The following is a 25,248-nucleotide window of genomic DNA, read 5'->3' on the forward strand; positions in this document are numbered from 1 at the left end:
TCTTAAAGAGCCTGCACGTGGACTTACTAGCTGACGAACTCACTTCCTCTGAGCTGCAGCGCTGAGGCAGCAGCTCAAAAGGTGCCAGGGACGTCCAGGGAGAAACTGAAATGTCTAGCTTCAGGACAAGCATTGGAGGGGGAGCTTTATCCCAGATAGAAGTGCAGGAAGAATCCATTAATTCTTTGTTGAGCCCTTCCAATTCCCTGTGTGCAGACACAGGCAGCGGACATATCTGAGTCTCCATCAACCTGGCAAATACTCTTTGTCCGCCTTGGTGACTCCCTGAGACCTTCCCCCACCCATCCTGTGGACCTACCCAAGCACCTTCCAGTGGCTGTTCCATACAAACAGCCTGTCTTGGCTCAAGCTGCTGATTCCCTAAAATCTCTCAAAGGTTCAAAAAAAAACCCAAACAAGCAGAATCTGGCCTCAGCATGCCCCATACCGCTTGCTGAGTAGCCCCCAGCCCAGCATTAGTGGCATCAGGTCTGGGTTTGCAGGTTGACAGCTCCCAGGTACCTCCAAGCCCAGTGATGTGGCTACCGCCTGTCAGTTCCTTTGTGGCTCATGCAAGCTGGTCCCAGGGAAGGCACAGGCTGTGGATGAACTTGGCATGCAGCGGAACATCTCCCAGGAAGCTGACACAGCTGGGGCCAGCTTCGGAACATGGCAGAGCACCAGCAGGCCAACTCTACAGTCACATACACAAAAGGCAGACTGGGCAGGCACCAGAGTCCTGATAAAGTGAATCGTGCTTTGTAGGGTGAGCCCCTGCAAAACTACTCCTCCACTGTAATCACAACGAGTCCTCACAACAAATCAGCCTGTGGGTCAATCCCTACAACTAACATGTCAACAGCAATCAAGGCTAAACTACAATAGGAGGGCACACACAACATGCACAAGGGACACACCTGGAATACCCAGCTCAGCTGTCAAGGGAAACTGTGCCACTGGACACCACAGGACACCTACTATATAAGGCCACACTACTAAGACAGGGAGACAAAGCACATAGAAACATAGAAACCTAATACATAGAAACAAACACATGGAAGGCAGCCAAAATAAGGAGAAAAAGAAACCATGTCCCTGATGAAATAACAAAACAAAGCTCTAGAAAAAGAACTAAAATGGAGAAAAACAATCTACCAGAGGCAGAGTTCGAAACGCTGGTTATAAGGATTTTCAATGAACTTAAGGGAACAGTAGATGAACTCAGCGAAAACTTTAACAAAGAGACAGGAAACATAAAAATGGGGATAGAAAAATATGGCGATAAAAAAGAACCAGTCACAAATGAAGAATAAATTTACTAAAAAAAAAAAAAAAAAGATTAGAGTGACTCAAGAGTATATTAGGTGAAGCAAAGAATCAAGTCAGCGATTTAGAAAATAAGGTAGACGAAAACACCCACGCAGAACAGCGAAAAGAAAAGAGAATATATATATATATATATATATATATATATATATATATATGGAGAGCTTAAAGGGCTTGTGGGAAAATACCAAGTGTGCCAACACTCACATCACTGGGGTACCAGAAGGAGAAGAGAAAGAGCAAGGAATTGAAAACCTATTTGAAGATAAAATTGACAGAAAAATAGCCTAACCAGATGAAGGAAAAAGACATACAAGCCCAAGAAGCACAGAGAGTCCCAAACAAAATGAACCCAAAGGGGCCCAGACCAAGGCACATTGTATTTAAAACTGCCAGAGCTTAAAGACAAAGAAAGAATCTTAAAAGCAGCAAGAGAAAGGCAGTTACTTACCAAAAAGGGAGCTCCCATAAGACTGTCAGTTAGTTTCTCAACAGGATATTTGTAGGCCAGAAGTAATTGGCACACAAGTGATGAAAAGCAAGGATCTACAACCAAGATTACTCTACCCAGCAAACGTATCATTTACAATCAAAGGGCAGATAAAGAGCTTCCCAGATAAGAAAAGGATTCATCAACACCAAACCAGTACTACAGGAAGTGATACAAGGACATCTTTAAGAAGGAAAAAAAAAAATTTCAAAAATATGAATAAAATGGCAATAACTACATATTCATCAACAACTACTTTCAATATAAATCATTAAATGCACCAATCAAAAGACAGTGGGGCTGAATGGATAAGAAAACAAGAACCATACATATGCTGCCCATAAGAGACTCACTTCAGATTAAAAAACACACAGACTAAAAGTAAAGTGAAGGAAAAAGATACTTCGTGAAAATGGAAATGAAAAAAGCTGAGCTAGCAATACTTATACTAGAAAACATAGAGTTTAAAAGAAAGGCTGTAACAAGAGACAAAGCACCCAGTAATCCCACTTCTGGGCATTTATCCAAAGAAACGCAAAACACTATTGAAGCAAATGTGAATCCATATGTTCACTGAAACACTATTTACTACCACCAAGATATGGAGGCAACCTGGGTGCCCACCAGAGAATGAATGGATACCTAAGACTTGGTACATATATACAACAGAATATTACTCCGCCCTAAAAAAGAATGGAATCTTGCTATCTGCAACAACATGGATGGACCTAGAGAATACTGTACTGAGTGGAGTTAAGTCAGAGAAAGACAAGTATCATATGATTTCACTTATACTATGTGGAACCTAAAGAACAAAACAAATAAAACAGAAACAAATTCATAGATACAGAGAACATTTTGATGGCTGCCAGCTTGGAGTGGGGTTGAGTGGTAGGTGAAAAAGGGGAAGGGATTAAGAAGTTGAAATTGGTAGTTACAACAGAGACATGGGATATAAAGTAAAGCAAAAAAAAAAACTATAGTCAATAATATTGTAATAATAGGACCGGCCCAGTGGCTCAGGTGGCTGGAGCTCCGTGCTCCTAACTCCGAAGGCTGCTGTTTCGATTCCCACATGGGCCAGTGAGCTCTCAACAACAAGGCTGCCTGTTGGACTACTCGACTCCTGCAAGGGATGGTGGGCTCCGCCCCCTGAAACTAAGATTGAACACGGCACCTTGAGCTGAACTGCTGCTGAGCTCCCAGATGGCTCAGTTGTTTGGAGCGCATCCTGTCAACCACAAGGTTGCCACTCCCTCCCACAAGGGATGGTGGGCTGTGCGCCCCTTGCAACTAACAACGGCAACTGGACCTAGAGCTGAATGGTGCTTTCCACAACTAAGATTGAAAGGACAACAACTTGACTTGGAAAAAGTCCTGGAAGTACACACTGTTCCCCAATAAAGTCCTGTTCCCCTTCCCCAACAAAAATCTTGAAAAATAAGTAAGTAATAATAATATTGTAATAATATGTATGGTGTCAGACGGGTACTAGATTTATCAGGGTGATCACTTCATAAGTTACATAAATGTCTAATCACTACATTGTACACCAGAAACTAATATAATATTGCATACCAACTGTAATTGAAAACAAAAATTGTTAAATTTTAAAAAGATTCTAAAAGATAAAATTTCTCTTGCAACCAATGAAAGATTTAGTCAAAATACCTTGATAAAGACTAAAGACAAAATTTAATAATGACATCTTGATTAATTTAATACTACATAATAAGAAATAAAATGTTCAGAAGGGAAAAACAAGATGCTCCATGTAAAATGAGCTATGCCAATTATTACATACAAAAACAAAGATGGGCAAATTAAATCAGGGTTTTACAATCTTAGCATTATTGCTACTTTGGTCTAGATGATTTTTTGTTGTGGAGACTATCCAATTCATTGTCGGTTAACACTAGGACAACCAAAAATGTATCTAGACATTGTCAAACATGACTTTGGGGATGGGGGTGCAAAATTACCTAAGTTGAGAGCCACTGGAGTGGATTTAAAAAAAAAAACAAAAAACAAGAATCAAGTAAATGTATGCTGTTTACAAGAGATACAGGGACATAGACAGATTGAAAGTGAAAAGATGGAAAAAATTACACCATGCAAACAAATACTTAGAAGAAGCTGGAAGACATATTCATATCTGAAAAAGCAAACATAAAGGGAAAAATTATTATTACTTTAAAAAGGTACATTTCTTAGTGGTAAAATAAAAATGATCCTAAATTTGTATTTATCTAATAATTTGCTTCAAAATACTTATAAGGTAGCTGATGAAAGTGAGATAATAAATTTCACAGACATAGCTAGAGGTTTTAAAATAGCTCTCTGAGTAACTGACAGATCAAGACAATAAAAATAAAATTACGGCAGGATCAATTTAATTCACCTGATAGAAATACACTAAACACTATACGCCACACTACAGAATACTCATTCTCTAAAATACAAAGAACATTTAAAAATTGATTATGTGCTGTGCCATAAAACAAATTTCAATAATTGAATTCTATAGAGTATATACTCTCTGATCACAGTGGAATTTAAGTAAATGACAAAAAGCCAACTAATCAATCTTTCCATGTTTGGAAATTAATCAACACACTTATAAATAACCGATATTTTAAAAACTCACAATGCAAAGTTTAAAACATTTTTGAAATAAATCAAATTCAAGAAAGTAAATGAAAGAAAATAAAATACAGAACACAAAAAAAATAGAAATTACATAATGAGAGAAAATCAATAGTCGTTCTCTTAAAAGAATAACAAGTGATGAAACTAGCAAAACTGATCAATAACATGAGAGTCAAGACAAATTACTAATATCAGAAGTAAAAAGACTATCACTAAAGGTTCTATAACTATTAAAAAGTTCATAAAATGAGATCTTAGATAAAATAAAAAGTCCCTTGAGAAATATTACTTACCAAAACAAGTGCAAATAATTACAATAGCTAAATAATTCTAAATATGTTTATGATTATAAAACATATCCTGAAAGAAAACTCCAGGTTCATGTTTTCTTAGTGATGTATTCCTGATATACAGGCAATAAAGAATATCATTCTAAGATTCTTTCCGAAAAGAAACAAAAAAATAAAGCAACTAATTTTGTGAGACCACTAAAACACTGATATCAAAATCTGAAAAGAACATTACATAAAAAGGTAATTACAGGTTAGTATATCTTACACCAGAGAAGTCAGAATTTTAGAGAAAATATTTGTAAATATAACTAGGGGCTTATTCTTGGAAAAAAAGGTATTTTAAACAGGAAGAAAATATAATTAGCATGAGAGATGTTTCAAAATATTTATAAATTTTAATATCTAGTAATGAAAAAACTCGGCAAAACATTTGTAGAATTTAAGTACCTACAGCCAACGTTATAGTTAATGGTAAGATATCCAGCATTACCATACCCATGATCAATTCTGGGAGCAACACAAGATATCCACAATAACCACTTATACACTTGTATTTGAAATTATGCAGAAGACCCTACGCAGCACATAAAGTCTGAAAAAAAGAGTAAAAGAGCATTTTTTTTTCATGTATGTTTGCAGACGTACACACTAATCTCCAAGTGGAAGTCCTAGGACATAAGTCAGGCATATATTCAGCTTACTGCCAAACAATTCTTCAAAGTGTCTGTACCATTTTCATACACCTGTCAGAAATGTATGAGTAATAATATTCAACATTTTTGCATATACTTCAAAAAAAAAGAAAAAAGAAAAGAAACTGTGTGGAAGATGTTTAGTGATTGCCCAAGACCATCCCAGCTAAATAATGACAACTTTCAACATTTGTCTTCTAATAGTGCAGTATTCTTCCCCCTATAGAGTAACAGGAGTCAATCACATATCAGTCAAAGATAGAAACACCTGGAAAGCCTAAATTGAATGTTGAAACAATTTTAAGACAAATTTATTCTGAATCCTGAAGCCAGTTAATCTCTTTAAATTATTATGAGGTCTGACAGTTAAGTGCAAGAACTTGTTGCAACGATGTTTCTAACCCTTTTTGGTATCAGGATTATTATGAATTTGTACCAACTGAACAAACAGTTAACCAAGTTTACTATTTGGAGTGCTGGAAAGTCTACGTGAAAAAGTCAGATGATCTGAACTTTTCGCCAATAATTCACGGTTCCTGCATCACGACAATGCACCAGCTCACACAACACTGTCTGTGACGGAGTTTTTAGCCAGTAAACAAATAACTATATTGGATCACCCTCCCTACTAACCTGATCTGGCCCCCAATGACTTCTTTCTTTACCCGACGATAAAGCAAATATTGAAAGGAACACATTTTGATGACATTCAGGACATCAAGGGTAATAAGACGACAGCTCTGATGGCCATTCCAGAAAAACAGTTCCAAAATTGCTTTGAAGGGTGGACTCGGCGCTGTCATCGGTGCATAGCTTCCCAAGGGGAGTACTTGGAAGGTGATCATAGTGATATTCATAAATGGGGTATGTAGCATTTTTTTCTAGGATGAGTTCGCAAACTCAATTATCAGACCTCGTATGTAATCTGTGTCATCTACAACCATTAAAAATGCAAAGTTATTCTGTTCTTTTTCCTGTTCTCTAAAATACCACACAACCCTGGGTTTCTTCCTGTTACTTCACTCTTCCACTCATTTTTCTTCCCAACTATTTCCTCTGAAAACATCTGGAACTAGCAGTTCACTGTAAAATTCAACACATTTAACCAGTTCACAAAATCTACCTTTACCTCCTTGGCCCAATCTGAAACTTGGCTGTTCTTCCTGTGGCCTCAGAATACTATAGTTCTTGTGCTATATAACTGCTATCTCCTAGCTACTGTTATACCCAAGCCACCCTGCTTCTGTCAGCATTCAAAATTGATCAACCTTTAAGACCTTTGCCAAGTAGCTTAAGTTCCTACGGCCGTACCTACTTTTTGTGATATATTAGCCTCTTTGAGTCACCCCTCTCTCTACCCCCATCATTGAACCTTTATTTCTTGGTTCATAGTCTTCCTCTCTACCGACCCATCATCCTGAGGCATTTCAACACCTTTATTGAAGATATATACAATACCTTAACATCCACAGTTTTTACTTCTGTGGTCTGAAAATCAGTTACTTCAAACTCTCCATTCACATCCTAGACATCTACTAGGAACTACTCCATCTTTGAAACCATTAAATTTCCATACTACCTGGTATGATCACAAGCCCCTTTCCATTTAGTACACGATCACTCTGCCTTTTGAGCCTCATCAAGAACTTTCAACCTCTAAACTCTTCCTTTATCTTGAACTCATTTCCTTACCTATTCTTGGGGTGTCAATATAACTGATCACACAAACTAGGACACTTACAAAGGAAGGTGCAATTAATAATTATGCTAGAAAAAGTCTGTCCTAAATTCTGTAATACATCATTTCAATCTCTTCCATACTCTCAACTCTGTTGCACTGAGGTTTGCTTCAACCACTAATAGAAGATTATTCTGGAATTTCTGCTTTAGTGGCAGAAAACTGGAGTTAAAGTTGTCCTGGTTACTTCTTACTCCTCCATTTTACTCCAGGATTGATCAATTCCTTCTGGAATTTATGAGATGAAATATCAGAAACATTTTGTAAACCAAACAGTTCTAAAGGATTTTAAAAATAGCGTATTTTTAAAAATCCTACCAGTGTTTAGTGACTGAAGAATATCTACTCCTATATGTAGTGTGGGGAGAAAAGTGTGATATAGCTGGCTCTGAAAGACCAGGAAGTATTATCACAGCAGACAAATCTATGATATATGAGAGGACATGATGGAATGAATTATTAACACAGACATTTGTAGTAAAAATACAACTGTCTTGATGTTAACACATCAGTTGTCAAAAAGTTGGCAACAACTCTTTCAAAGCATTGAATATTTAATATGTCTTCTGAGATCAAGAAATCTGAATTACGGAATAATGGTTTATTCATAAACAAAGTTAGGCTGTGGATATTATAGATAAATGAGTTCCTATCATATACCCAGAATAACCCTGCCCAGTTCTGTTAATCATAGTCTTCTTAAAATATAGGATCTTGGTAAAAATATAGCTTAATATTTGTCAGATCTACTTAAAATGGTCAGGAAGAAAAGACGTAAGCATGATCAAGTTTAATGTCACAAGATAATAAGAGTACATAAGAAGCTAGCAAGGAACATACCAAGGCAAGTATCTCTGAGTGATGAGTGAAGATTGGAATTTTAATACAGAATATGGGTTTTAAACTTTCTTGAGGATGTACATATGCTGAGGTGGTCCTTTCTGCAGCCACTTAGGAGACATTCATATCCTCGCCAAATGATGCTGCAAACAGCAGAACATCTACAAACTTTTTAAGTGTTAAGACATGCCAGATTGATTAGTCTTTTCTTGTTTCAAGTAATTCAGAACCCTCAAAGGACTACACCTCCTGAAAAAGGAGGTACTGGCACCAATCACAACTTACGTTTTTGTTCTTTTTATTGAACAATAAATTCACATTTCTAATATTTGTTTACAGAGCTGGAGGAAAATTGATAAAAAGTGGTATTGCTACAAATTTAGTCTTCAATGCCCTTAACAATCATTTTAAATACCCTAGATTAGCTTTCTCTCTACACTTCTTTCTTTAAAATCAATTCCAAATTTTTTATCACTCTCCTCATCTATGTTCATGCCCACCAAAAATTTGACTCCAGGTTAAGAAATCCTGTAGTAGACCAAAGGTTCTCACCAGGAAGAAACAAATCTCTTGTTTTACACTCAAGGTTTAAGACCAAAGCCGAGCAAATAGTAAAGAATTATGTCAACATATATGATTTTCATTAGCAGTTTGGAAATAAATTGTGAATTTGGGGAAGTAAGGGTTCTGCTTTATAGATGATTAAAGTTAGTGTATAGAGTAAGAAACTGCATGCACATTCTCAATCCAAATTTACTAAGGTAAACAAAGGGAAAAAAATCTTAAGAAATCTCATTTATAACTCAATATATCTTTATTCATGTAATTTTTCGTTCAATTCTTACTGAAAGTGTGAGAAGGTATTTTGGCCAGAAGCATTAAAATAAGTTAGGTCCTCTTTCAAGATATTAGGTTGGTGCAAAAGTAACTGCGGCTTTTCCATTATTTTTCACCTTTTAAACCACAATTACTTTTGCACCAAACTAATAAAACTGGTAGAAAGCACAATATTTCATATATTTAAACATCTATAAACAATAATATAAATACACGTTAAGTATGTACATAAAGATCATTCTTCCCAAAAAATGACAAAACTATTATATATATATAATCTTTTATATGTGTGTGTGTATACACAAACACACAGATTGTCAAAAAAATGTATAAACACTTTAATAAAGGAAAAAATATTAAAATTGTAATACTCTATACCGATGACAAAAGATTAATGCAAGTCACATTTGACTTCTGCAATTCCAAGAGGTGCTCAAAGTAGTTACCATCAGTATCCAGACACTTCTGATTACAGCAAACTACTGCTTGAGCAACGTTGATCAAAGTGTCCACTTGTATACATTTCTGTGCCACCCCCGGTATATTTGACTGTTACAATCATAAACATATCAACAGTCATATCTTTACTTGATCTGCCCTAGACCACCTATATAAAATGTGACGTATCTGTGGATGATACCTTTGGAAGATTATTGAGGGAATATCATGAAGGGAACTGGTAATATCTGACACACCCAGGTAAATTAAAGCCATGATCTTAACATTAGCAAGTACATACAAAAAAAAAATAACAATAGCAATTTGTTTACTGAAGCTAAGCATGTGAAAAACAGTAGGTACCTTTGAACATTAACTGAATAGAGGATGTGAAAATTTCTAATTAGAATTCCTAACTTCCTTTAGGACTTTAGTCACAAATAATTTACAGACAGTTAATGCTCTTATCCTAGTAATAATCAGCAGCTTTTATAATCTACTGTGTTTTGCAGAAATTAAACCAAAATCAAAATATTTGCTGCATACCTTCCTTCTACTTACCTAAAAGTAACTGTAAGGTGGCAAATTTGTGTTCTCCCTTCCAGTCTGTACTAAAGTAGGGCAGCAGGTACCCAGCTGTAAACTGTATTACCTAGCTCACCATAGAATGTGCTAAGTTCCCATCAATAGAATGTGAACAAAGGGGCCAAAGGCTTCTAAGAACTAGGTACTGCTGCTGTTCTCTCGCCTCTTTAACCCACTGAATGCAAACAACACTGAGGCTCTAAGGGAAAGGAGGAGCCAGAAAATGGAAGATCCTTAAACACCATATGAAGGAAAGATGCCTACCACTAATTCTAGAATTGGACAGTTACATAAATATGAAATTAATGTCTATCATGATTAAACCACAAATACACTTGGTTTATTTTCTACAGCATGTCGTATTACTGTATGTAGCTGCTAGACTTATTGGTGACAGGTTAAAATATCTGCAAAGTTAATGTCTGACAGCCATCCTAATTATGTTAAAAAACAAAAACTCACTCATAAGTAAATAATAACATCATTTGAGGATTTTCAGTTAGCTATGAAATTAAATAAGCACATGACATCTTCTGCCTTACAACATTCTGTATATTTTATATATTATTTTTCATTGTAGGAAACGGGGAAATCGGAAATAAAATGTTTTTTAAAAATGTTATAGTTCAATCACACATGTTATTAGGTTAAAGCAAGAGTTAAAGATAATCAAAATCAGGAAAGAATCAGAAATTTATCCAATCATTTTTATGTTAACATATTTTCTTTTTTCATAAGAATGTTAACACATTGCTCAACAAATAGCAAAATACAATTTTCTCTTCACTTGCTCATTCTTCTGCTGGGGTTGGTAACCAGTAGTTATATGTGAGTAAACATTCATCTTTGAAAAACAAAAACCAACAATTTACATACTGTATAACTAAACACAAAAAGACTGGGAGAAATGCAGTTTATGTTTAGAACTTTCTCACTCTTGCTTTCAAATAACCTAAGAGTTTTAAGGCACTAAACTAATTATGAAATATCCTAAACCAATTCCAAATGTCAGTTTAAGATATGCACAGATGATGAGATGGGACTATGGAGCCTAAACAATGAAGGAGTTTAAAGGTAAATCAGCTGAATTTCTAAAAGAAATCAACAATTACTATATAAAAATAGTCATTTGTGAGAAAACCATGCGCCATAAAATCTGAAGATGTCTGAAGAGCAAATTAAAATACTGTGATTCTAACATATATGCCTTGCTTTGATAATACCTTCATTGATGTAGGTATTTCATTTCTCCAATTAGTATTTGTGACATTCCATTTATTCCATCTGCCTCTTATGTACAACCTACACCAGGTTCAAAAATGAAAGTTTGGATTTTTTTGGGGGGGAGGTTGAACAATCTGACACAAGGTCAAACTCTTTTGCTTTATGTCTTCTTCATATTTCATTAAATACCAATGAATTTGTTATAGAAAGTAACAAAAATTACCTATGACAAAACATGTACAAATATTTTTACATATTGAAACATTACTAATATCAGCTGTAATAATGGTGAAGTGAAGAATAAACACTGACCATTTCTGGACAAAGTCTACTGTGTTTAGGCAACTGAAGATACTTTTTAAAGTGAGAAGCATATGTGTTGGTGGTATAACAGAGAGTAACATGGCTATAATGCAAGTCCAAATAAAGCCAAATTTTCTTTTCATCAAGACCACTATTAACTAGTAGATAATCGAAGATGAATTATTTTTCCTGTGTAATGCAACAGAGCTAATCAAGTAACTTAAACTCAAGAAAGAAAAGCTCTGTTCCTAACCTAAATTCATTTAAGCCTTTAAAAGGTATTCCATCACTTTTAAATGATGCTGGGATGTCATCTTAAATTTGGAACATAATCAAAGACTTAATCAATGGAGACCTCTTGTGTCTGCCTTTACTTTACAAAGTCAGATTTAGCCCCTGGACCAAAATTCATTCAATGGAGGCCTTCTGTGTCTGCCTTTACGAAGTCACGATTTAGCCCCTGGACCAAGAGGAAGAAGTGAGACTGGGACATAAAGCTAGAAAGAGAGGAAGCACTGGGACCAGAACTGTTAGGATGGAGGAGGAGGGAGGAAAGGAAGGAAGGTGGAAGAAGTACCTGTCTCAGGCCAAGAATCAAGTTTCAGCCCGAAGTGGTCCTGAATCCTATCCTCTTACCTTCCACACTAAAGATCTATGATGGGTTATATATGCAACTCCCACAGTCCTTGATCCCTGCCTTCTTATACTTCCCCAACTTCCTCTTGATGGTAATCACCAGGAATGCAATGCCAGCAACAACGGCACCAGAACCACCACAGTGACAACATTGGGGCTAGTTGTCAAATGTTTCATGGAGGGGTTACGGTAGACTTTTTATTCAGGTAGATTATCAGCAAGGGACCTCCACAATAGTGCCCACTGAGACTGCAACAGCTCTAGAAAAGTAATTTCTTTCTAGCCCTCCTCTCAAAATAGGCAGAGCCAGCAATGTCCATCTCATTGAGGGTATTCTGAGAGGGTTCTGCTGCTACTTCATATAGATGGTGGGTTGCATATAGTGGACAACCAGCATGTACTTGTAATGTAGCCAGTAGCAGTCACAAAAGAGCCACTCTAGCTCAGCTTCCTAGTCTGTGTCTAAAGGTACAGGTGTTCTGGCAGTGATGCTTTGCAAAAACGGTATTATGCTGTAGGCTCAGGTTTTCCTATTCCATAACATGGATGCCCATCATGTCCACCCACCAGCACGTTAACATCTGGTTGCATTGGTGGGCCTTCAAACACCATCTCTGTCACATTAGGGTTATACAGGCAATCAGCGTCCACAAAGGTATGTTCACTAGGCTTCACCAGGCTCTGGCCACTCTCGGGGCCATTGGTGCATGCCTTTATCTGCAACTGAGAGGTCTAGAATGGAGAAGTTCACTCAATAGTCCAGTGCCTGGCACGGTTGATCCCCACACCCACCTCGCACCCCACCCCTTAAACATCAACAGACTCAGGGGACATGTGAGGTGTCATGTGCTGGCTGTCACCATCAGTAGGAACATTAGGTCCAGACTCCCCACTAGGTCAGAGGGATGAGAACTGGACAGGACAGATAGTTACAGGGCTTGGAACAGGACCCAATGCCTGCTGCCTGGGTGATAGCCTACAACTGTGTTGTCCTAGCAGCTTCTTTTTTGTATGTAAAAAAGATTTTTGAAAAACATCAAAATGTATAGCTGCTACAGTTATGATTATGTACACTTTAATGATTAAAGTACTAACAATTTCAGTTATTTAAGAATCCACCTGCCACCAGGAGAGACCACATATCTATGATCTTCAACTCATGAGAAATAAACTTCTATCTTATTTAAACAGCTGTCATTTCCAGTTTTCGACTTTCACCTTCAGCTAAATTTAATCTAAATTGGGTTTTTTTATGTTAAATTACATTGGTGGCATTACAAATTGGTACATCCACTATGGAAACCAGTATGGAGCTTCCTCAAAAATATAACTACCATACAACCCAGCAATTCCACTTCTGGGTATCTATCCAAAGAAAATGAAAACACTAATTTGAAAAGCTATATGTACCCCTATGTTTACTGCAGCATTATTTACAATAGGCAAGATACAGAAGCAACCTAAGTGTCCACTAACGGATGAAAAAAGAGTATGTGATGTGATGTGTGTGTACATAATATTACTCAGCCTTAAAAAAGAATGAAATATTGTCATTTGTGACAACATGGATGGACCTAGAGGGTATTATGCTAAGTGAAATAACAAATCAGACAAAGAAGGTGAATTCAGTATTAATTTCACTTACATGCGGAATCTAACAAACAACAAATGAACAAACGAAACATATTAAAAACAGACTCACAGACTCGTAGACATAAAGAACAAAGTGATGGTTGCTCTAGGGTAAGGGAGAAAAAAGTGAACGAAAATAGGAGGTACAAATTTCCAGTTACAAAATCAGTAAGAAAAGGGGATGTAATGTACAGCATAGAGGGGAATATAGTCAATAATATCGTAATAACCTTGTACAATGTCAGATTTGTGGTGATCACTTCATCAGATCTATAAACGTTGAATAACTATGCTGTACACCTGAAACCAATATAACATTATATATTAACTATATTTTAATTTTTTAAAAATTAACAATTTTATGTTGTTAAAAATCAGAATAAATGTTTTAATATTTTATTATATGATTTTAAACCCTGTACCCAATATCTTGCACTGTAGTGGTCGCAGCTATAAATACATAGTTCTTGTATTACATGTTGACTGATTCTATTCAAGTACTTATATTTGCTTAGTTCTATAAAGTTTTACTCCCCATCTTCATTGCAGTATTTCCTTCTATCAATATTTTCTGGCCATCTTTGTTATAAGTTTCATTTCAGTCAACAGTACATACGCCACTTAACCACAAGGATATGTTCTAAGAAATTCCTCATTAGGCGATTTCATTGTACGGAAAAAAAGTACACGTGCACTTATACATACCTAGATGATATAGCCTACGACTAATTTTATGTGCTATACTTTTATACAACTGGCAGCACAGGTTTTGTTTACATCAGCATCCCCACAAACACACGAGTAATGTGCTATGCTGTTCTGTTTTTTATTATTAGTTTCAGATGTACAAAACAATAGACATTTACACCCCTCACAAAGTGATAACTTCCCTCCCCCAATCTACTAACCCTATGACACTGTCCATAGGTGTTACAATTCCATTGACTCTATTCCCTATGCTCTACTCCACCTCCTGTGACTATGTATATATTAAATTACAGTTGACATTCATTATTATTCAGCTTCAGCTTCGGGTGTACACAGCAGTGGTCTGGCACCTACACCATCCATGAAGTGGTCTCCCTAATAAGACAAGTGTCCACCGGATACCCTACAAAGTCTTTACAACATTATCAATTACATTCCCCAAACTGTCTTTGGTATCCCTGTGGCAATCTTGTGGTTATCAATTTGTGCTTTCTAACCCCTTCACCTTCTCCCTCATATCGACCCACCTCCCATCTAGCAACCCTTAGTTTTTTTCTTTATATCTCTGAGACTGTTTCTGATTAGTTTGCTCATTTATTCTATTCTTTAGATTCCACATATAGGTGAGATCATCTGGTATTTGTCTTTTTCTGTCTGACTTATTTCACTTGGCATAATGTTCTCTAGGTCCATCCACATCGTTGCAAATGGTAAGATTTCATTCTTCTTTATGGCCGAGTAATACTCCATTGTATGAATGTACCAGGTTTCTTAATCCAGTCGTCTACTGATGGGCATTTCAGTTGTTTCCATGTCTTTGTTATTGTGAATATGTGCTATGATGTTTTAACAGCTACGATGTCACTAGGCAATAGGAATTTTTCAGCTCCATTATAATCTTAAGGGACCACTGTGATATACGCTGTCTATCGTTGACCAAAACATCATTATACAGGGCATGAATATATATTTATTCTCCCCTCTAATGTCTCATTAGTATTTCTTTTATAATTCTTTTATAATTCCTCACATTTCTTAGACATTTTTCTTGAAATTTTTCAACTTGTCAATGAACATTCAGAAATTCAAAAATTATTATAAACACTTTTTTCCACTCTATTAATGGCTAAGAAATGCATACAATTCCTGTACAGTCACTAGAAAACTGTCGGTTCAAAGTTAACAGGTGAGATTTTAATAAGCTCACAGGTGCTTTTTCACTTTTCTTGATGTAGTCATAGCATAAAACTTGCCGAGCTAAATCTTGGGGAACAATTCCTATGCATTTGATATGTTGAAATTTGGCATCCAACCCACTTGTTAGCTGGGGACTAGAATAGATCAACATCTATAAAAGTTCATAGCTTCCTTTTACATCAGAACAAAGCTTCCTCCCTAAGGAAGAGAGAATGACTGATCACAGACTATTCCCTAAGATACCTGTTATCTTTCCCAATCATACTTTAAATGTACAAAATCAGTTTTATTTTCAGTCACCTGTCAAAAGCAAACAGAAGAACAAACTGTCATTAAGTATGCTTCATTTATAGGCTGACTCCAATTCTTCATTTACGTAAGTTATTGTGATCAGTATACTAAGACCAAAGGGAGTTTTCTTAGCATTAATCAACAGTTTATAATGGTATGTTAAGAGATTATATAATTAGCATGGAGGATTTCCTTTCCCTTTTATGATTCAAAAGTCTATAAGACAAGGATTGGGGCAAATTTAGTTTATAGTGTATCTCTTGCACCTAACACCTAATAATTAGCTCTCAATGAATTTTTGTTGAATAAAAAAACTACAGTGCAACATTTTAAGTAGACATCTGGGGGTACAAAATGCAAATGCCAACAGATTACAGAAATTCAGTTAAATGCTTACTAACTCATAACTACTAAAGCAACAAACGACAGATTAAGTAAATGTTCCAAAACTCAACACGTATTCAATGCCATGCAATTAAAAGTCAAAATGTCCAAACCAAATTATTCCCACACTCATCCTCCAACACCTGTACTCTTGCAAATTACCTCTCAAGTCAAACAACTAGGAATTATCTTAGATTCTTTCCTCTTTCTCATCTTGCAGAATCATTCTATAGCCTTAATATTTGTGGAATCTGTCACTTCCTCTTCATCCTCACTGACACGCTATAGATTTGAACTTTCATTACTTTTCAATTGGATGAGGAAAAAAAGCTTCCCAGTTCACCTTTCTGATTTTAACCTTATCCCCCAAATCATCATCTAAAACTGCTTTCAGGACAGTATTTCTAAAATTGATAATAGACTCAAGTCATTTCCTTTCTAAAATGCCATCAATTTCAAAAAAAGTCAAAACATTCAATGTTCAGGATCTAGCCTCTCTCATAGCTCTATCTATCTTTATTAGAGCATCTTTTGCCCTCTATGGTCGGAGTATAGATGGCATCTTTGCATGTCCTGTTTCTACTATAAGAAATGCCCTCTGCTACTGCCTAGCTAACTCATACTCATCTTTCAAGTCTTAGTTCAAGTTTAATCTATGCAGGCAAGCCTTCCATGACCCTGTCCTCTAGACAGGCCTAAAGGAATTCAGTGTTTTCCACCTACCCTGCGTATCTCCATTACTGAAGTATTCTATGACATGTTTCCTGTGACACTATATGAGGGCAGAACTGGTTTTATTTCTGTACATTCAAGAACTATGAAGCACAGCCTCTCATTTTAAAAAGCGCATAAGCACCCATTAAGCTAGTGAAACTTACTCTTTACAATTCCAATAAGGAGATAAGACAAAAGACAGAATGGTTATAAACAGTTGTAGAAATCAAGGGTTTGTGGAATGCTGGATAAACAAAAGAAACCAGATTTTTTTAACACAAATCTTATGAAAGCCTTCACATTTCATAGCTCTCCAAAGGGGAAGGAATATATATAGACATTTTCCAAACTTATTGACTATAGAAGCCCTCCTTTGGAGAATCATTTCAGAAACACTTATCTATTTTTATTTCAAATAAAATAAACAAGATAGACAAGAAGGTATAGATCATCCAAGTTCAACAATACTTAATATTTTATAGCCATATTTGTTTCTTTTTGCTTCTTTTTCAGTCACAGCTGTAGCACCCCACACACACCTGTCTGGTCCCATTCTCTTTCTCTTATCTTCTAAGTAACCAGTATCATAAACTTGATGTTAAGTAATCTCATGTATGTGTTTATTCTTTATATAAGTAGTACAGTGTATTATTTATCATCATTCTGTAGTTTGTTTTGTCCCCGAAAATGATTTCTGAAATTTACCCATAATGGTACCTAGAGCTCATTTTAACTGCTATAGAGAATTTCAGTGTTTGAATATATATTACATTTTATCAACTGTCCTGTTCATATTCACAAGTGTTTAGGATTTTTTACTTTTTTTGCTGTTACAAACAAGGAGTAATATAAATTCCTGTATTTGCCTCCTTTATGAACGTACACAAAAATTTCTTTAGAGGTTACAGTTGCATCTAAGAACTGAACTGCATTTTTTCAAAGTATTCTCAGTTAAATGAAAAAGAAAAAAAGGTGGCTCCCACAGTATAGGCACTCATTAAATATTTAGTGAATGAGTAAAAAATGGATAGACCATTCAACTTTTCTTGATACTGCAAAATTTTTCTCCAAAGGGGATATACAGATTTGTACTTCTACTAGTTGCTACTCTACTGTCTTACTGACTCATAGTATCTTCCAACTATTTTTATGTTACTCATTTGAATAAGAAATAGTATTTGATTCTGCTCCACCCAAATTTTTTTTCATTTTTCCTGAGTACTTTACTAAATGGGCTCATTTCCTATTACCTGTTCTAATTGGTTATTACTAATATACAGAAGGCTACTGATTTTTTTCAATGTATTAATTGTCACTCTAGGAATTTTGCTGAACACTCATTAGTTCTAATAGTCTATAGTTTATCTCATAATTTCTACACATATAATTGTATAGTCTGCAAATATGGATAATTTTGCATCATTTTTCAATTGTTAGAATTTTTATTTATTTTATTTTATAATGAGTATTGAATAGTAGTCAGTACTCTACTACTTGGTCCTGGGAATATATGTTAATTTCTCTGTTAAAAATGGCATGATGTGGGGGCCGGCCCGGTGGCTCAGGCAGTTAGAGCTCCATGCTCCTAACTCCTAAGGCTGCCGGTTCGATTCCCACATGGGCCAGTGGGCTCTCAACCACAAGGTTGCCGGTTCAATTCCTCAACTCCCGCAAGGGATGGTGCGCTCCGCCCCCTGCAACGAAGATTGAACACGACACCTTGAGCTGAGCTGCCACTGAGCTCCCGGATGGCTCAGTTAGTTGGAGCGCATCCTCTCAACCACAAGGTTGCCGGTTCGACTCCTGCTAGGGATGGTGGGCTGTGCCCCCTGCAACTAGCAATGGCAACTGGACCTGGAGCTGAGCTGCGCTCTCCACAACTAAGACTGAAAGGACAACAACTTGAAGCTGAACGGCACCCTCCACAACTAAGACTGAAAGGACAACAACTTGACTTGGAAAACAGGCCTGGAAGTACACACTGTTCCCCAATAAAGTCCTGTTCCCCTCTCCCCAGCCCCCCCCAAAAAAAATGGCATGATGTGAGCTATAGGTTTTTCGGAGATAAACTTTACCAAGCTAGATAACTTCCCTCTTGGTATTACCCTGTTTCTCCGAAAATAAGACCTAGCCAGACCATCAGCTCTAATGTGTCTTTTGGAGCAAAAATTAATATAAGACTCAGTATTATATTATATTATATTATATTATATTATATTATATTATATTATATTATATCATACCCAGTCTTATAGTAAAATAAGACTGGGTCTTATATTATTTTTTGCTCCAAAAGACACAGTAGAGCTGATGGTCCGGCTAGGTCTTATTTTCAGGGAAACATGGTAACATATCAAAAGTTACTGCACATCATGAATGTCAGCTATATTTTATCAAATGATTTTTTCTATAACATTCTATATCAATTCATATATAGTTTTTGCCCCATATAGCATGATTATTTGGTATATCACAGACACAGATTTTAAATATTAAACCATCCTTGCATTCTTAAGATAAAAGTTCCATGTTTTAAAAACATATTGAATTCGAATTGCTAATATTTTTTAGCTGACTGTGTCTACCATTTCTTTTAATATTTAATTTCCTTTCTACTTTTATTATTTATTATTTCTTTCCTCTTAATTACTTTGTTTGCTGTTTTTCTAGTTTCTATTGCTTTTGCTAATAGTAATACATTTAAGACTGTATATTTATCCCAGTAGCACTTTAGCCCCAAGATTTTCACTAACATTACTTTCACTAGCATTTACATATCAACGATGTATTTCCTGTGCATCATATTATTTTGACTATAATGTAATCTAGAAGGGGAATTTATTTTGTGTATTTCAACATTTGCTTGCATTGTAGTCAAAGAACAGGGTAAGGCACTTCTTGATGAAATATTTCAAGATTTTCTTTTAATCCTCAATATTCTGGAGTTACACTGTACTATAATAGCTATGTATAATAATTATTTTCACTTATCTTGTTCACTCCTGAGAACAAACTCTGGATCTGAGAAAAAGTGTCTAGAAATTTCTCCAAAATTATGTTTTAAAAAATTTGTCTCTGAACATATTCTATTCCCAGTGATTTATTCCCCTGGCATATTTTGGGACCCTTCAATTAACACCAAAGTCCCTCAACTGCTCTTTCATATTTACTTATTTCTCTGGGCTATATTCTAATGAATGCCAATGCCTGAATTCTTCCTTTGATAGCATCTAATGTAGTTCTTTTTCCCTCAGTAAAACTAATTTACTAAGTTTATCCCCTTTTGTAGTGAACATAATTTTTTTCTGTATCTCTATAGCATCTTAAATATACTTATTTCTTTTACTATTCATCTCTCTCCATCTAATGTTTTGTGATTAACTCTGCTCATCTTAGTCAATCCACTGCAGAACTAGACCATATAATGTGGGCTTGGAACTTTCTGCTCTAAGACAATACTGGGGATTTTTACAGACCCAGTCACCAATCAAGTAAGTAGACATTTCAATTCAGGTCCTGGTTATAAGAACTATGTCTGTCTTCTCTCTTCCCACAGCCCTTGATTTCCCGTAAGTGAAGTTTTAGTATAAGTAATTATCTGAACTAGGACCCCCTTCAGTATTAAGGAAATCCCTATTAATAACTACATGGATGACAAGCATAAACTGGGAGTCTCAAAAGTAATCTGAGATAAATGATCACCCTAAACGTAAGCCGTATTAGCCTATGCGGAAGTTATAAGTGGCTTTCTTCAGTCTTCTTTATAAATATATGGAGCCTTATGTTATGCGTTGACTTTGTGTAGTAAGCCTGACATTATCCCTCAATTGGCTACAAGTACCTGCTTCTCTACCCTAAGCCTAATCCTGTTCATAACTTTGTAGTATTTCGTCTATATAAATCACAGAAATATTTCATTTTTAAACTCATTAATATCTGTTCGTATTCTTTTTAGTATTTTATCTATTATTACTTTACATTTGAAGTAAGGAGGTAATAAATAGTAAAACAGGTATGGCACACCTTCAATAGAAGACCCTTATCAATTTTTTAGATATGCAGTCCCTTTGCTAAGCAACCACTTTCAGAAATTTATGTTATAAAAACATTCCCACGTGTACATTTCAGATGGACATATAAGGATATTTAAAGTACTATTTTTAATAGAATAAAACTATCCTTAAATAATCACCTTAAATATACTTATTTCTTTTTAAAGAATAAAGCAGCCGAAATAAAAACTGGTAAATAAACAATGGCCCAGCCATGTTAGGGAGTATTAAAAATTATAAGGTAAATTCATAGGGAAAAATAATGCCAGAAAAAAATGCCAAAAAAAAGTTGAGTGAAAAATAAAATTACAGAAATGTGTAGATTAATTTGAATATAGCAAGGAAGGAAATACATAATGTGAATAATAAAAAATTACAGCAAAGTAAAAAATGTTTGGGTCAGATTTCAATAACGAAAGGTGGGTTTAAAACTAAATTATGAAAGGCACCAGGGTGCTGACTACCAATCGTTACCTTTCATAAAATACAGATTCAAAAGAATTTAAGCAGAGAGTAACAGTATAAAACAGCATTAGAAAAAATTAATCTGAATGAAGACTATAGAACATAAAGGACCCCTCCACAAAAAAAGAAACTTATACTGCTCTATTTTGTTTCAAATAGAAATGATGAGATTTTGTTCCTATTAAATACTGAATATTAAAGATTTTGTTCCTATTATATAAAAGTTGGTATTGAGCTTTAACACAATATGCAGTAAAATTATCTTTACATAAATAAGTATCTTGTAAAATAGTTTTACATTAAAAAATGACAGCAAACTGCTCAGGCACAATTTTTAAATTTTTGCATGAACTTTTTTCATTTTTCTACTCATGTTTCCCACCTAAAGGTAGGAAGAACTAAAGTAGATATTTAGGCAAAATTAAGGATTTTGTAGCCTGTTAACAATTTTTCTATTAAAGTGTAATAAAACAATTGTCATGCTTGAGACGTAAAGGTCACTTACTCTATTTTTAAATTATACTTAACATAAGTTACAGGTTGTCCTAGGAATTCCATATTCCTTTTACCATCTAGTATCATCTCATGACTCTATCTCCCTCCCTTCCCACACAAATTCCAAAACCCCTGAACACAACAATCTGGTAATAATACATAAAAAGCAGTAAACCTCAAACTCCCTTAAAGAATTTTTTTAAAAATACGGGGAAATAGAAAGTATATTAAGAGAAAGTTGCCTACTTTTAGTTCTAAAAGTAAATCTTGTTTCACTAATTTCAAACTCAAATTTCAACTGAAGTATTAAAAATGAGCAATACTGAATAAAAAGATTCAACATATTACCAATAATTAGTGATCAAAGAAATGCAAATTAAAATATACCACTTTCACCTATGTAATTAGAAAATCTTAAATATAAAATATCCAATTGCTAGCTACACTTCTAGTGAAAGATAAACTAGTACAATTTTTGGAAAGTAGTATGATATTTATGTATCACACAATTAAGAAATACCTTTTAACCAATTAATTTCACATCTAGTGTTTTAAAATGAAAAAAAGATGTAGAGATGTAAACAAATAATGAATACATTTCAAAATAGTGAAAAAAGGAAAGACACACTAAAGGAATAGTATAATAATTATGGTTTACCCTTGTAATTAATTAGTATGAAGCCAATAAAAATGTGCTCTTGCAGAATAGTTGACTGAATGAAGAGAAAGACAGTAAAAAAAGGTTATAAAAGATCACATACACACAGAAAATAACCATGCAACGTTAATTGTTGTTATTACTAGTTTACTATTTAGGAATGCTTTTCTATAACCTTTCTTCTTTCAGATATTCTTCAATACACATTATTTACATTAAGTCTGATTCAAAAAACACCATTAAGGCAATAAAAATTTGCTTAGGCAGCTCTGATGATGATAAAGGAGGAGGAAAAGGAGGAAGTCGTTTTACTCAGCACAATGTAATCTGAAGTGTATCTCACTATGAAACAAAATGCCTTTCATAACACTCTTTAGAAACAAAGAAAAATCTTTAAGGATAAACTTCTTGATTAAAAAATCAACAAGAGGTATAAAATGTCATATCTACACTAACCAGTTCCACATAGGTTATTGACTGTATTGGTTTAGAAATAACAGAATAACACTTAAAATTTACCTGCATTGCACTTTTCCCCAGTTTCACCACTTCAAATAAGGTGACAGGTTCCCCTTCACCATTCTGTTGAGGGTGCCCATTAGCTCTTCCACGGCCTGTTCCTCTAACTCCCGCTTCAATTCTACTCTTCTCTCCTGGAGATTTGCGAGGTTTCTTATTTGTAGACTAAATAAAAAGATGAAGAAGAAAATAAATTAAAAGCAAGCATACTTTGCTTTATGCAGAATGATCTCAAATTAGGTTTGATTCTATGAAAGGTAGTTAGCACTACTAAAGGCATGAAACATAATCCCTGACCAACAGAAGCTTTACAATTTGTTTTCATTGATAAAAAAAAAAGTGCAAACAGCAACGCATAAATTAATTTATACAGGGAATGAAAAAAAAGTTAAAAAAAAAATTTAGTATTTTGTACAATGCCAATGCTGAACATTTTAACCCTCTTGACATTTCCTTTCTTACCCTCCTCAATACTCTACTTCCTCAGAAACCTTGTTCAATAAAATTACTTGGAAATGCTGCATATTCAACTTTGTCCTCTACTGAAGTGCTCAAGTATTTGTTGTCTATCTTACAACAAATATACATTGAACAAAGTATCTGGAACCATTCCAGGTAGTAGGAATAGAGGAATAAACAAAACAGCATTCCTGCATTGATGGAGTTTACATTCTTCAATTAACATCCCATTATATGCCCCCAGTGTTTTTAAAGGGGTCAACACTAGCATCTTACCTATGTATGTCTCATCTTTACAGTGAAGGGTAATTTGATGGAATTGCTGGCAGTTGCTGATATTATTCCCATAAATTTCATTCATATGTAAACTCATCATGGTTGCTGCTTCACCAAACTCACAAATGAAATTAATGTTACTTAATGTAATCTACAGTTCTTGAAACTCTCAACGGGCCACTCAATTTCTTCCTTCCCTTTCAGGTATCTTTTCCCTCCCTGCATTCCTTACCTGTTAGTGTTACCCTTGAGCATCTTTTCTCCTCAATCTTTATAGTCTTTATTGAGTGATTTAATTCACTCTCATATAGCTTTGTTCAGTTACCATGTTATTGCCCTCACCTCCCAATCTACCCTTATTTGTCCCACTTTGTGATGTTGGAGCTGGACCCTGCAAACATTTTTCTTTTGTCATACTGCAGTGTTAAGCTTTGTAATTAGAGGCCACTGGAAGAACACTACAAAGCATAGCACTGAGGGGCTTCTCTCCTTGCTCACAGGATCTGCTCCCTTCATTTTGAATTCCTGTGTTCTTAAGCACTTTTTCACAACTCCTGGTAGTTAAGAGCTTCACAACCATTTTTGTGGGTGGATTAATACATAATGAGTTTATGGCTTATTTTTAATTAAATTAGTTTGGCACAATTTTAGATTTCCAGAAAGGAGACCTGTGAAGACAGTACAGAGAATCCCCATCTATTACACATCACATCATCCCTCTTGTTACCATCTGTATGGTACGTTTGTTACAATTCATGAACCAATATCAATACACTAACAAATTTCCATACTTAACTCAGCTTTTCTTAGTTTTTCCCTAATAACCTTTTCCTTTTCCAGGACCCTATCCACGATACCATATTACATTTACATCATATCTCTTTTAGCTCCTCTTAGCTGTGAGTTTTTTTCCAATTTTTGGTGACCTGGACAGTTTTGAGGAACTGGTCAGGTATTTTGTACAACGTTTCTCAACTAGGTTTGTCTCATGACTAGACTAAAATTATGGGTTTGGGACAGAAGATTTGAAAGATAAAGTGTTATTCTAATTTCCTTGTATCAAGGGTATAAATGATCAATATGATATATGACTGCTATGTAACTGTTGACCTTAATCAGTTGGCTGAGGTGGTGTTTGTCAGGTTTCTCCACTGTAAAGTTACTTTTCCTCCCATTTCCATACTGTACCTTATGAAGAAAGTCACTACAAGCAGCCCACATTCAAGGCATGGGGAATTATATTCCACCTCCTTGAGGGGGGAGTATTTATACATATTGTTTGAATCTTTCAGTATGGGAGATCATTCATTCATTCAATCATTTATACTAATATTTATGCTAACGTGG

At 35.2% G+C, this 25,248-nt stretch overlaps 1 protein-coding gene across 2 annotated transcripts in view; it reads right to left on the reverse strand.

Annotated features, from left to right (window-relative positions):
• STAG1 (STAG1 cohesin complex component) overlaps window positions 1-25,248 on the reverse strand; it is a 354,275-nt gene that overhangs the window by 221,615 nt on the left and 107,412 nt on the right. For both annotated transcript variants that reach the window (XM_019747971.3, XM_019747962.3), the window contains exon 4: window positions 23,167-23,331. In XM_019747971.3, coding sequence (XP_019603530.1) covers window positions 23,167-23,331 — 165 coding nt within the window. The remainder of the gene's footprint in view (window positions 1-23,166; window positions 23,332-25,248) is intronic.

The sequence above is a fragment of the Rhinolophus sinicus genome, chromosome 5 (assembly GCF_057876585.1).
Source record: "Rhinolophus sinicus isolate RSI-liver-muscle chromosome 5, RSI-T2T, whole genome shotgun sequence".
Lineage (NCBI taxonomy): Eukaryota > Metazoa > Chordata > Mammalia > Chiroptera > Rhinolophidae > Rhinolophus > Rhinolophus sinicus.